General features: G+C 53.7%; 1 protein-coding gene across 2 annotated transcripts in view; it reads left to right on the top strand.

The window, feature by feature from the left end:
- Atp2b2 (ATPase, Ca++ transporting, plasma membrane 2) overlaps window positions 1–14480 on the top strand; it is a 123973-nt gene that overhangs the window by 37920 nt on the left and 71573 nt on the right. For both annotated transcript variants that reach the window (XM_005413071.1, XM_005413077.1), the window contains exon 4: window positions 11739–11936. In XM_005413071.1, coding sequence (XP_005413128.1) covers window positions 11739–11936 — 198 coding nt within the window. The remainder of the gene's footprint in view (window positions 1–11738; window positions 11937–14480) is intronic.

The following is a 14480-nucleotide window of genomic DNA, read 5'->3' as shown; positions in this document are numbered from 1 at the left end:
CCAGTGAGAAGGCTGCAGGCCCCGAGGAGGGAGACAGTGCAGAGCCCCGGGGACCAATCAGTGCATCAGGGTAAGAGAGGAGCAGATTTGTGGGAAATGATTTTCATCTCAGATTGGCCAAGCCAGAGAACTGGACAAAACTGCAGCCCTGAAGTGTGGTAGAGGGACTGAAAGAGAAGAGACGGGGCTCGGGCCTCACCAGCACTCTGTGCGGGGCCGTGCCTGGTGTCGCGAATCCACGCCAGTGCCCAGACTTCCCTCCCAGGAGCCCCTGCTCACAGTCACAGGTTGCAGGATGGAGCTAGTTTCTCCATTTGTGTGGCAGAGCTTTCAGTCTGGGCTGCTGAAGTCCAGAAGAGGAGAGGACGGGGCAGCTGCGGGGACAGAGATGCAAGAGCTGAGCCCTTGACGTGAAGGCAGAGGCATGAACCATCTGAGAGCTAGAATCCACAGCTTTTCCCTCTGTGGTCCTTCAGATGACAAAAGGAGAGCTTTTTTATAAAACAAAATTACCTTCTTATTATTGTTCATTCATTTCAATTAGTGAAAAATTCCTATGATTAATGCCCTTCTGAGAGTGTACTTTGAGGGCTTTCTTGACAAGCCTAGCCACGCACAGCCATGTTGGGCTCATTACTTGAGGAAGGGCTTCAGGAGTGTGCTGCTCTCTGGTGCAGGACTATAACTGGCCAGCCAAGCCTCCACTGTTTATTGAGCACCTGCTTTGTTCTGAGCTCTGTTCTAGGTCACAGGACAGTCCTGGCCAGCCTTCCACAGAGTTTATGCCTGGCAACCTAGGTCACAAGCTGGCCTCAGAGCTGTATGTGTGTCTGTGGGTGGCCTCTCCCTCTTCACAGACTGTCCATTAACAGGAATAGGGGTAGAGAAATGTCCTGCATCTCCTCCCAACTATCCAGACCGCACTGCAGCCAGCTCCCCCAGAGTCCCTCCTTCCATGCAGGGCTGAGGCCTTGTTCCTTCTCTCTGAAAGGAGGGTGACTCACCTCCCGCAGGAACACCACCAGGGGCCACCACACGCCTCTGAGTCCTCAGGCACCCAAGAAACTGGATTCCTGAAACCAGACATATGTGTCTTCTCCAGTGCTTAAAATGGGCAAAAAGTCAGAGACAGCTTGCTAGAAGCACCTTCTCCCAAAACAGCACCCTTTGAGCCATGCTTCAGCCATTTTCTATAGAGACTTAAGTGAATATTTGCCACGAGTCACAGTTGGATTTGGTGGCAATGGCGCCTGCCCCACTAGGTCTGCTAGCTGTCTCCCCTTGGAGCTGTGTCCACTCTGTCACATGGGCCTTGCACACTCCGGCCTTTTCACCAAGCCCCAGTGCCGCGCTCCCCACTCCCTGGCACCCAGGAAGGAGAGGCCACTGGAAGAAATGAAAGAGGTGCCTTTCTGTCACTTAATTTTGATCCCCTGGATCACACAGGCAGCAACAGAGGTGGCCTTTATCAAGGTCCTGGGGAGACCCACAAGGCCTCCTTTACCAAAGCAACCGAGCAATGCACGGCCAGCAGATCACGGTGGATGCTTAGGTGTCTGGTGTGATGGCCAGACGTGCTGGCGTCAAGGAGCAATGAGACCATGGGCTCCTGGTGTCTGTAGACCTGGGCTCTAGTCCTGGCTGCTGGCTTCATGTGCTCAGACATGTAGCTTCACCTCCCTGAGCCTCAGTTTCCCCTCCTTGGAGTGCAGGCAAGCAGTGCCCAACCCTTCCACAGTTAGGTGGTGCATGAAGATGCTATTTACCAAGGCCTTCTCTGCCCGGTGTGGTGTACTATGCACTGCCTCACTTAACCCTCTTGCTAGCCCAAGCAGGTCTACAGGAGCTCCTTTCAAATCGTCCAGGAATCCGAGAAGGTGAGCACCTGGCCTCAGGTCCCATGCTGAACAGCATTGTCTCGAGCCACGATTAGTCATTGGATGCTATAACCACAGGGTTCAAAGCCCAGGGGATCAAAATTAAGTGCTATTGTATGTGTGCAGATCCCACTTGCCCCTAAAAGACTTCGAGACAGCGTGTCATAGCAGCACTGCCCAGGGAGCCACTTGAGACGAAGGCGGGATAGGAGCTGACTATCTATCCGTCAGCGCCCAACCCTGCTCAGAGTGCCCGCTCACAGCCCAGGGAGTGAAGTCCTCCAGAAGAGGACTCCTGCCTTCGTCCCTGCAGAGGGGTGGCGGGCAGACCAAGAAGAGAGCAGGCACACCTCCCCAGAGGCCGCCCCGGAGTGCTGCAGTTGGCACAGCCCCCGCGGCCTGGGTGGGGCCCCCTCTCTCTGTCCCTCCGTCAGCCAGCACCTCGGCCGGGCGCCAGGGCTGCAGTGCTGACCCAGAGGCCTTAGAGGGCCCCTCATGAAAGCCTAATGACTTTGGGAGTGAATGATACGGTCATAAGAGACGTGGGCTGGAGGATCTCAGAATTTTCAAGCAAGAAATGTGCTTCAAGAGCTGCTCCAAGCCCTCAGCACAGAGGAGACAGAGGCTGAGCAGAGAGCAGCCTGGAAAGCAGGCCCGGGCTTCTGCGCAGCTGGCACAGCCTCCCTGCGGGCCTGGGTGTCTGCGACCATGTGTGCTCTCGGGGACACTAAACAGGGAGGAGAGGGGCCCAGAACAACGGGTGCTGGGAGCTGGGAGCTGTGGCAGGCCGGGGAGCTCACCCAACATGACCTTTGCAAGAACATGTGAGCTGCGCCCAGACGCGTTCAGCCAGGGTGCAGGCTGTGGCGGTGACCCTGACTCTCCAGCCTGCTGGGCAGGGGCTGGGGAGCTCCCAGCACTTTGAGGATCCCTGCATGTGGGGACCTCGTGATCTCCTTGCTTCCCAAGCAGCCCTGAAGCAGCAGATGGAGTCCCATGGGCATAAGGAGGGGATGCAGCCAGCACATTCAGGAGTCAGGGAGGGCTTCAGGGCTGGGGTCCTGATCACGCTCTGGGGAGATAACGAGGGCACCAGCCAGAGTATCTGTTGCTGCGGGATTTCGATGCATGCTGAGTGCACCGTGTGCCTTACTTGATCCTCGGGCTCTTTGGGGGAAGTTGGTACCATTTATCTTCATTTTACTCATGAGGAAACTGAGGCCCCGGGCTGTTTAGGTAAGTTGTTTAAAATCACACGACTCAAAAGTGAAAGAGCCAGGATTCAAGCCCAGGTCTGGCTGACTCCACAGAGGCCCTCAGACCTGCAGCTGAGCACCTGTTAGGTGGGCAAGGTTAGGGGCCAGCCACCCTGGAAGGAACGTGGCCTCTCCAGGGGCCCATCCAGCTGCCCTTGGTGACAGCCTAGGGAGTGTTGCTTTCCCTCTCCAGACCCATGTGACACAGCTGTTCATCATCCTTTCCCAGCCTTCCTGAGGGTGTAGACAGCGGAGCTCCAGGGTACAATGGGACTCCAAGCTCAGACAGACCTGATGTGGATCCAGAGGACAGCTGTCTTTACAGCCCCATGCCTCAGTTTCCCCAGCTATAAAATGGGATTAACAAAGTGATGTCACAGGGAAACCATGAGAAGTAAATGACACGATGCCCACACTGTGAGTGTCACCGTGGTGTGGACGTCCAGATGTGCCATCCATTCCCTCGCCTGGCTATTTCCTCATCAACTCTGGGGCACAGCTTACTGGCTCTAGCTTTCAATCATCTTCCACGTAGGCCTTACCCTCCACTTCCCAGGGTCCCTCAAGTCTTCTGGTTGCTTCATACCCTCTCTCTCCATCTCCCCTCAACCTACCACCTCCAAGAGTCCTTTCATCCCAAGAGACTGTAGGAAGTGCTTCCTGCTCCTCTCACTGCCTTTTCTGAAGAGCAAGAAGTAGCCACCATCTCAGAAATGAAGGCCTCACTCCTTTCTTGGCACCTACTCTGCAGGTGTGCTGCCGAAGCGAGCATACTTGGCACTTACTTTGATGCTGGGCTTCACCAACACGTTTTCCCCCCAGCTGTGTTCAGGTGACTAAATAGAAAGTTTCCAGGCCGAGGCTAAGGTCAGGGATATGTGTTTGCCTATGTCCTTCCTTGCTGGCTGGAGGCTCCTCTGTCGCTCTGGTGGCATAGAGGACACAGGAGCCACTGAAGTGTTTTGCTGTGTTACTGTGTGTGACAGAGGGGCCTGAGGACTCCACCCCTGCTCCCCTGCCCAGCCTGGAGATGCCTGTCTGCAAGTGGCCATTGCTCCTGGATTAGGCCCTGAGCTCCGCACACCACCTTCCTCCCCACACAGGTGTGTCTAGGAGAAGCCATGTGCTTGTGAAGCATCTGCTCCGTCTCAGATGAGCACAGGTGCAGGGCTTGCCTTTGTGAAGTTCAGAGTCAGCAAAGGAGCCGAACATAAGAAGAAATGATTGCATTATTAGTGATAAAAATAATAATGAAGCTGGGCCTGGTAACACATGCCTGTAAGCCCAGGCCTGCCCCTTGAGTACAAGGCCAAGCTGGGCTACACTGAAAGACTGTCTCTCAAAAAAAAAGAAAAGAAAAAGAGAGAATGAGAGAGACACAAGAGCTAGGAGAGTGTTCAGAGGAAAGGAACCTAGTCAGGAGGGATTGCAGCCAAAAGTGCTAAGTCAGTTGCAAAGGCAAGGGAGAGCGTTCGGACAGAGGGAGCAGCAGTGCAGAGGTCCTTAGGCAGGAGGATGCCACCGCAGAAGGAGGCTGGTGACGCTGGAGCACAGAGGTGCGAGGGGCCGGCAAGACTGCGAGCGGAGCAGGGGCCCTCTGTGTACAGCGGGAGCCATGGAGCACAGTAAAAAGTCCCCAGGCTGCTGGGCAGGGACTGAAAGTGGAGCAGAGACCAGCAAGGTGGTTACCGCAGCCTGTGGTGAGTGGTGATGGTGACCCAGGCCAGTTCATGGGCAGCAGAGGGAGCGTTCGGTCTGAGATGGGTTTTACTTTTCACAGAGGAGGGTTGCTGGCTGGTACAGCAGGGTAAAAAGCAAGAGAGGACCCCAGTGAGAGACACAGAAGAACGAAGCCAGAAAAGAGCTAATGGGGCCACGTCCTGACCACCCACATGTGCCTGGCTCGCCACCCTGTCACCTCAGTCTAAGATCTCCACAATCTCTGCACCAGCACCCCAGCCAGGATACAGAGAAGGGACTCAGTCAAGGACACATAGCAAATAGGAAACCAAGATTTTAATCCCAGAAGGTCTGTCCCAAAGTCCACTCTATCCAAAGGTCAAATAGAAACAAACCTTATTTTTTTATAGTGCTATTGATTTCCCCCTTGAAACTAAACTTTGAATTATTAAAAAAAAAACCATGAACACATTCTCCTGGCAAAAGTTAAAATATTCCAGTCAAGACTGACCATCATAATTCTTGGCCACTGTGGCCAATCATCCTGTCTTTTCTTGTAGGTGATAATTTCACAAGTCCAGGGCAGACCTCACCAACCTTTTGCTACATATTTGCATGTATGTACCCATAGAAAATACAGTACTTTTTGGAGTTTCCTGTTCTGCATAATGAAATCAAACTGCACATATTGTTCTGCAACTTGTTTTTGTTTTTTTTCACTCAACAGTTTGTCTTAGAGAGCCTTCTACATTAGTGCACACAAATGGATTCATTTTGACTGTTGTGTAGTGTATTGTGAACTAGATGTACAACCATTTATTTAGCCTGCTTGCCAAATGACAGAACAACATTTTTCTAAAAATATTGTAGTTTTCAAAGGGCTGGTGGATTTTTTTCTTTAAAATATGAGACTTTTATTTATGCGAATGGAGAAACGAACCCACATGGCACTGAACGCAAAGATTTACAGCACCCAGTTGGGTAACTTGGTTCCCTCCAGGTGTGTGCCTCTCCAGGAGCTGGCTCTCTCCCACTGCCACGTCCCTGCTCCTCACAAGACAGCCTTGAGAGTAGCAGGAGAACAGCAAAGTTCCTGGCTTTGATTTCAGCGCTACGTCTTAACACAAGCAACCTGGCATGGCCCAGAGAAAGTGCAGTGTGGAGCCCCAGAGACCCAGGTTCAAATCCTGACTTTAGGTGTGTGAGCCTGCATAAGACTTCTTACCTCACTGAGCCTCAGTTCACCCACTGTGAAGTGAAGTTTATTATCCCCACCTTACCGAGCAGACAGGAAAGGAGAATTCAAGACACACGGACAAGCTGGTGATCATGTGCGATCATGCTGGTGCCCCTCAGGCTCTAGCCCTGGCAGGGCATTGCAGGGAGGTTGGCCCCGCATCACCAAAGGGGTCACTTGAGGTCACAAGATATGGAAAAGACAACACCGCCACTATGGCAGACACGGTGGGGGGTAGCACATGAGTTACATGAGGAGAAGGCTATGCTTTCTGGTTCTGGGTACCAGTGGGCCACTTTCCTTCATCTACCCCAGTAAGTTAAGTTGCTTCTGGGTGCCAATCTGCAGGTGAGAAAACTGAGGCTCAGAGAGGGGCACCACTTGGCCATGGTCACCTTTGGGCCCCAACGTCAGCCTGGGAGGTACAGGCGGCAGGGCAGGGCCCAGCGATGCTAACAATCAGCCACGAAGGCCCCACTGAAGGAGGAGAAAAGAGGGCTTTTCTGCCCTCTCTTCTTCCCAGAGGCTGAGACAGAGGTTGCCTCATGACAGGCTGAGTCTTCAGTGAGGTAGATGGAGACAGAGAACATGAAATGGCCACAACCTGTATGTGTGTGATAAGGCTCAGTTTCGACAGAATGGGAATTGTCTCCCTTCCATCACCAAGGGCAGTGAGAAGGATGGGGGCTTGGGTTGTAGGAGTCCGCTGTGGCTCTGCACTGAATCGCTGTCCACCCAGGTCAAGTCACTTCCAGGTCCTGGCCCTCAGTCTTCCCACCTGTCAAATGGGAAGCTGAGCCTGGCTGCTCACAGGTCTCGTCCTGCTTCAGCAGTATGGAGCTACAGGAAGGGACCTGGGGCATCTAAGTCAACAGATTTCACAAAGAAAAATGTAGGGCATCCAGTGAAATTTGTATCTCAGGTGAACAAGTAATTTTAATAGTAGTATGTTCCAAATATTATATAAGACATAGCTCATACTAAAAAATATATTTGTACTTCTGTAAAACACAAATGTGACTAGGCATCCTGTAAACCAGGGTCCAGTAAATCCTACTCAGAGCTCCAGCTGCACCAGAGCCTTAGTCCTTGGTACAGACAATGAACAGTGTCTCAGTCATGTTCTCATCTCTGGGACAAACCTGACCTCCACAGTTTAAAGGAAAAGTTTGTTTTTGCTCACAGTTCTGTCCATGGTCACTTGGAGGGGCCCGGCAGAAGAGAGCTGCTCATGCATGAGAGACAGAAAGCAGAGAGAGTCTAAGGGGAGCTGAGAGGGAAAGGAACCCCCAGTTACTCCTGCGGGGACTTACTCTTCCAACTGACCTCCCCTCCCCAGCACATCAGCTGTAACACCTTCATAAGCCAGTCCCCCCACAACCCCACCTGTGCACACTTGAGGCTGGGTCATCCGGATATAAATCATAACAGATATTTCTGAAGCTTCTAACGGATCCACAGCTACAGCTACCCTCTCTCAAATCTGCCTTCTCCCTTTCCCTGCCAGTGCAGGAATGCAGAGCCTGAGCTGAGAGGTTTTTTAAGGAATCCCCACAGCAGAGAAAGGCAGGGACTCAGCCTGACGTGGGGAGAAAGTAATGGACACACCTCTGTGAAAGCCTGTGTCCACGCACAGTCGCACGGGAGGTGTACCCAGCCACAGCCGTGCTCCAGTGTGCTCGCACGGGCACTGGGGCCCACAGAGAAATTTGCACCACCATGGTCAGATGCCACTTGCAGCCCCATATGCCACTTGTGTGTGCATGTGTGCATGGCTGGACACTGGACAAGGAGAAGCACAGGTTGTTCTGGTTGGGTAACACAAGGAAGGCTTCTGGTGGAGGCAGTAAGCTCCCTCCGAGTCTCTGGAGACTGCATAGGTCGGTGCTGGGGGAGTTTTGGGTTCTGGGCTAGATCTTCGAGCGAGAGCCAAGACAGAGGCAGACAGATACTAGTATGCATGGGGCCTGCGGCTTGGTAGGACAGAAGTGAATGTGCCATGGGGGTGACACAGAGGACAGTGGAACCATCAGAGAGGCCACTGTGAGTGAAGAGCTGCACAGCAGCACCCCATCTCTCTAGGAGGGCTCATCCCAACTCCAGGGCAGGGAGCTGGGCCTACCTGAAGGATCTGAATCCACAGGACTGGGCCCTCCTCAGAGAACTTGAACTTTAACCAGTTCCTGGGTGACACTAGGCTGCTGCTTCAGGGACAAGTAAATTCCTGTCCTTGGCTGTATCCAGGGAGCCTTCATGAACTCTGGGGACCCCCGAAGCCCAGGATATGGTCCGTCTCTGATTAAGCCAGAGCCACACAGTAGGGGCTTGGGTGTCAAAACTTTGTAAAACTCTTGGAGGTTGCTGGATCATAACCATAGCAACAGCAGCTGATAGTAAGCACATTCTCACCAGGTGACAAGCGTCTGTGAGTACAGCAGAGGCCCTGCCTTATGTAAGTCTGTGCGGGGACACTAAGACTGTTCAGATGTCACCAGAGAGAAAACTGAGGCCCAGAGAGGGAAGTCCCCTGCCCAAGGGAGAGCACTGAGGGGCAGCCCCAAACTTTCCATCCCATTTCACTGTTTTATCCTGAGTCACCGTGAATTCCACAAGTCCCGGAAGTGACACCTTTGTAAGCTGCCCACTCTGACTGACCTCCGACGGACAGGGGACAGCACAGGCTCCTCCACACAGGCTGGCACGTGACCGCACCTCGGCCTGTGCCCGTGCACAACAAGCACACACACAGCAGCCCAATGCCGGTGCTGAGCCACACATCCCCTCAGCACCTCTCGGCTGGGGCTGGCGGGACCCGTGCCCACGGCAGGCGGTGATGCCTGGCAAGACTTTCCCCAAGGAAGCCCTCACAGTTGGTTTCATCTAATGTCCCGAGTGTCCCAGAGCTGCAGAGCCCTGGCTGGCCCTAGTCAGTGGTTCACATCAGCCAAGCCAGGTGGGGTCACCACGGGGCATTCCCTGGAGCAGCTCAGACTAGGGCAGGGCAGGTGGCGCAGGGCTCCGTGCACACCTGTGTGATGCAGTAGCAGAGCTCCATCTGTTCCAGCCTGCAGTGAGGCAGCCCAGGGCTCCCAATGGAGCAGTCCACTGAGGTCACTCAGGAGAGAGGGTGCATGGTCATCAAGGAAGGGGACACAGCAGTGTGTCCTCTACCCCCAGGGACTTTCCATAGAGCCCAGCCTGTTGGCATGAGGCACCCCACATATGGAAAGAGAGGCCCCCAGCCCTGCCCCTCAGTACTAGGATGGAGAGTGAGCCACACTTCAAATGTCTTCGTGGCCTCATCCCTCCCTCACAGTGACCACCAGCCTAGCCCCTGCTCCTTGACCAGCTCCAGTGTCGTTGCCTTATTTTGATTGGTTCATCATACCTACCTTTAGAACAGCTCATAAAAATTTGTTTCACATAAGGTTTAAAATAACCTAAGTGAGGGAATACAGATGAAGGAAAGACAAGAGAAACAGTGAAAATCCCCAGGCATGGTGCGTATCACCAAGTCCCCCGTGCTGCTCCGAGGAAGAACTGCAGATTCAGTGCTGAGCTGCCAGGCAGGCAGAGGGAGGAAGGCAGCATGATGAGAGTCCAAAGTTCCTCCTGCCAGCTGCCACAGCCCCAACACCTAGGGCATCGCCCAGCTAGTGGGGTGCTAAGCCCGTTGTCATCAGTGGATGGAGTGGGTGAGTGGCTACAGCCACACATTTCACACAGCCTGGGCACTTGGGCTGCGTAAGGCTGGGGCGAGGGACCCTGGTCTCCTCCACACGGGAGAGTCCTGAGTCCTGGGTCCCTGGGGCCTGGAACCTGGGGACAGGACAGGATGGCCAGGGGAGGGGAGGCTGCTCACAGGGAAGCTGAGAAGGGCACGCTGTGCAGACAGGAGGAAAGGGTCCCTGGCTCAGGAGGAGAAGAGGCTGGAGAATGCCGGGACATCTGCTGTGGAAAACAAACAACACGGGGTGGCATAGGGTAACATGGAAAGAGGGCCAAGTGCCAGGGCAAGCACTGGGCTCCAAGGGTCCCCGTGGATGAGTGGACACCAGCAGTCCTTCCCCCAGAGCTGTCTCTGTCACCTGTGTCCCCCATGAGGGGTCTGCCTCCCCAGCTCTGCCTCACCTGGACTCGTCCCTTGGTCAATACCCCTACTTTGGTGCAAGTGAGCTTAGGGGAGACACACAGACAGGACAGTGGGAACCATGGGGACAGCAGGGGGCCCCCCATGAGCAGATGGTAGCAGGAGAAAGTAGGCATCCACCAGGGCTCTCCTGGTGTAGCTGGGACAAGGCCAAATAGTGAAAGACAAGGCTGCAATCAGAGACTGAAAGTCAGATCCCAAGGCTGGAGTGGCTGGTGGAGATTCTATCCGACACGGTGAGGCACTTCCCAGGGCTGCGAAGCAAGGGAGGCCAGAGGAGCCGCTGGAAATGAGGGATGGGGTGCAGTGGGGCCCAACTGCTCCATCCTGGCTGCAAGACAGGGCTGCACCTGGTTGTCCTCACTGCCCCAGTCCAGGGAAGGAGGGACCTCATGGACACCCCTGCTGGGAGGCTGTCCCAGGGTGCTTTGTCTTGCTTCTGGCTCCAGTCATACTGGGCCTTCATAGTTGTTAGATGAATGATCGACACCAGCATGATTACCTTATTCAATACTCGTAACCACCCTGTGCACCACCCTTAACCTCTCCACCAGAGGGAAAACTGAGGCTCAGAGAGCTGGTGCCATCCACGTGGGATTCAGAGCCCAGCGGAGACCATTATGGAAAATGAAGTGAGCCACTCAGCCATTGTGCTGTGCTGGCTGGGAGTTCAAGCAGACACAGGGCAGGAGCCAGGGCACAGTGCAAGGAGCACAGGGCTGTGACCTCCTGCAGCTGCCATGGCCAATCACCACACCCAGGCAGCTGTTCTCTCCCAGCGCGGATGGCCGGAAGTCCAAAGGCCTCCTAGACTCTGAGAGAATCACCCTTTCCTACTTTGGCTCCTGCAGGCTCCCGCTTTTGCTTGGCTTTAGCTACTTCATCTATCTCCACCCACACCTTTCATGGATCTTGCCTCTGTGTCAGTGTCACTCTGCATGCCTGGACAATCCAGGATAACCCCATCTCGGGACCTTTAATGTAAGGACTGTCTTTCCAAAGGAGGTTGCACTCACTCACAGGCCAATCTGGGGCATGGATGTGCAGATGGTGCCCATTAGGGATGATTCAACTTGCAAGTCTAGCTTTACAAGGGTGGGAAAGCAACACCTATATACCCACCCTGGGTAGGAACTAACTTACCATAACATACTCACTTTACCATAGAACAGGCTGTGTGAGGGGCTGGGCCCACCTGCAAGCTGATGGAAGTGTTCGAGTGCTGTTCAGATGGCCTACCTGTGACGTTAGTGAGGTGCATGAAACGCACTTTCAACCTACACTCTTCACCTTGCCATAGGCTTATCCATGTGGAACCCCACTGGGAGTCCAGGGGCATCTGTATCTCTCTGGGCCCACTGTCCAGCCCACTGCCTGGTTCTCTGGCATTACAGGAACCCACTCAGTCCAAAGTGCGTGGAGATGCTGGGGTCCTGGGCCAGGTGCTGGAGGTTTCTCTCTTGTTCCCCACTCTCCTGCAGTCTGGGGGATGCACACGTGTGTCTCCCCGAGCCAACCTTGCCAAACTCTGTCCACAGGTTTGCCGGGTAGTGCTCCAGACCTGGAAAAAAGAAAGCAGATTTTCGGGCAAAACTTTATACCTCCAAAAAAGCCAAAAACCTTCCTGCAGCTCGTGTGGGAAGCGCTGCAGGATGTGACGCTCATCATCCTGGAAATCGCGGCCATCATCTCCCTAGGACTCTCCTTCTACCACCCTCCTGGCGAGAACAATGAAGGTAAGATGGTGCCCACACAGGGGCATGAGGGCTCAGAGCCACTGCCACTCAGGCTCAGAGGAGAAACCAAGGCACAGAAGCAGGACCTGCCGGGGAGCCAGGGTGGAGTGAGGACCAGCCCTCAGCCCCCAGCCTCCTGGGTGGAGGTGCGGGTTAGACCAGCAGCAGTGCGCATCACAGGGACACCTACTGGGCACTACAGTGTGCCTGGCTCTGGGAGGAAGTGTCTTCCAACACCCCATGAGAGAGGCGCCATGCTTTCCATATTTTAAAGGTGAGAAAAACAAAGCACAGAGTTCATTTGCTAGAGATCACCTTGTGTCTAAATCCATTTTAGCAAAATGTTGCTAGCTACGTAGTTTGTAAAGAAAAGAAATGTATTTCTCTTGGTTCTGGAGGCTGAAAAGTCCAACATCAAGGTCTGGTACCCGCTGTGTCCTGACTTAGAGGAGGGCGTCCCATGGAAGGCAGAGCAAGTGTACCAGCTCAGGCCTCCCTTACAAAGCCACTCATGCCATCCCAGATCACACTAATGACCTCCTAACACCCCACTCTGAGCACCATCCACATGTGAACATAGGTGTTAAGTTTCTACCCAGATGCTGGGCATGGTGGCGCACACCTGTAATCCCAGCACAAGGGAGGCTGAGGTAGGAGGATTGTTGGGAGTTCGAGACCAGCCTGGGCTACAAAGTGAGCTCAAGGTCAGCTTGATCTGCATAACAAGACCCTGTCTCAAAAGGACAAAATAAATAAATGAACATATATATATATATAAAAGTTTCTACCCAAGAGCATTGAAATGACAGTACCCAGCTGGTAAAGGAGGGTCCTCTTGTTATAACACAACAGTTGCAGGCTGGGCGTGGTGACACACACCTGTAATCCTTGCACTCAGGAAGATGAGGCAGGAGGATCACTGTGAGTTCAAGGCCAGCCTGAACTACATAGCCAGACCCTGTCTCAAAAACAAAAGCAAACTCCAAAACACAACAATTGCATTTTGTCCTGTGAAGATTGGCTTTGGAAACGGTTTGGACAGCCTCATCTAGGCTTGTCTGTGAGGGCCCCAACCCTGCTCTCTCACACTGATGACAGCACTCCTGACTGTATACCTCCACCTCAGTCGCCAGGACTTTCCTGGATCCCCACCGTCTGGGGACTGAGCCGGATGCAGAATGACACCAGAGCTCTGAAGTCCTGGTATGGAGATCGGCTAACTGGTCCTGGGCCAACTCTAGGTTGCCCCCTCTTTTGCTATGGCCTTGGGTTAAGAATGTTTCTGACATTGTTTAAGACTGAAAAGAATCAAAAGGGCATCACTTCATAGAGTGGGAACACAACATGAAATTTCCATTCCGTGGTCTAAATGTGACGTTTCCCCCACACTATCTGTGTCAGGGAGTGGCCTTTTAGAGAAAGAGTGCCCACTACTGTCCTGGAAGATCAGAACAGGGAGTTTTGCTCATAAGAATCCCCTCTCTCCCTTCCTACCCTTCTATTACTCTCTCTCGGCCTCTCTCATTCTGACCCTCAACCCAGCTCCCCACCACGTTGAATGCAGGAAGAGAATGGGGTGGTTAAACCATGCTCTGAAGCCAGATGCCCCTGGGTTCCAGTTCTGCCTCCCTCCCTTCCCAGCTGTCTGATTAAGTCACTCACCTCCCTTCTCTGACCCCATCTCAGAGGATGCTGGGCTCTGAGGATGGGTTTTCTCGCCGGAGGTGACATGCCCAGCCCATAGTGATACCTGCAGGTGCTGACACTGCTGCTGTCCTGGACATGGCCACCCCCACCCTCTCTAGTCTTCACCCTAGCCTGCATTCCCAGTACCTCCCCTGAGAGAGCCAGTCAGTTCCTTTGTGCTCTCCTTTGGCATGGGCCCGTCCCCAGCTTGGTCTGAGTAATCCATACGTTTATGGAGCTGATGCTGAGTGTGTTTTTCACATGCAGACTCTTGGTCTTGAGGGCAGCTCCAGAATCTGTCCTCGAATTCTGAGTAGGGGAGGGAACCAGAGCAAAGCGTTTCTGCTCAAAGTCAGGACTTTCAACTCCACATGGACACTTTACCTCCCCACACTCTGTCACTCTAGACACGGCCACTGAGCACGGGCTAAGGGCTACGGCCTTTCCAGCTTCTTCACTTTGTGATGCCCAAAGTCTTTACACTTCCCCTGGCAAATGTTTCTTTCAGTTAAAAATCAAACACACAATTAGCATGTTAAAAAATGTAGAAAGATCTAAGATGCAGGGGGAGACCCCGTGTCCCCACAGCTGCAGACTAGCTGGGTCACTTTGGCTCTGCTGCTTGGACTGCCCATGGAAGGGAAGGACTTGGCTTGGGGGGTCATTTCTTGGCCCTGCCTGCCCCCAGCTCTGGGGCCACTGCACCATCCAATCCATCCCTATCCTGCCATCACCTGCCATTGGCACCCCCTGGCCCTCATGAAAATGGACACCCCTACCTCAGGTAGATGAGGGAACTAGGCCTGGGGGGCAGGAGGCCACCCTAGAATTGCCCCAGAGACATGGCTGAGGCTCCCA

The sequence above is a fragment of the Chinchilla lanigera genome, unplaced genomic scaffold (genome assembly GCF_000276665.1).
Source record: "Chinchilla lanigera isolate Chin_1 unplaced genomic scaffold, ChiLan1.0 scaffold00160, whole genome shotgun sequence".
Taxonomy (NCBI): Eukaryota; Metazoa; Chordata; class Mammalia; order Rodentia; family Chinchillidae; genus Chinchilla; species Chinchilla lanigera.
The sequence above is the reverse complement of the archived record's forward strand: the minus strand, read 5'-3'. Positions and strand labels throughout refer to the sequence as shown.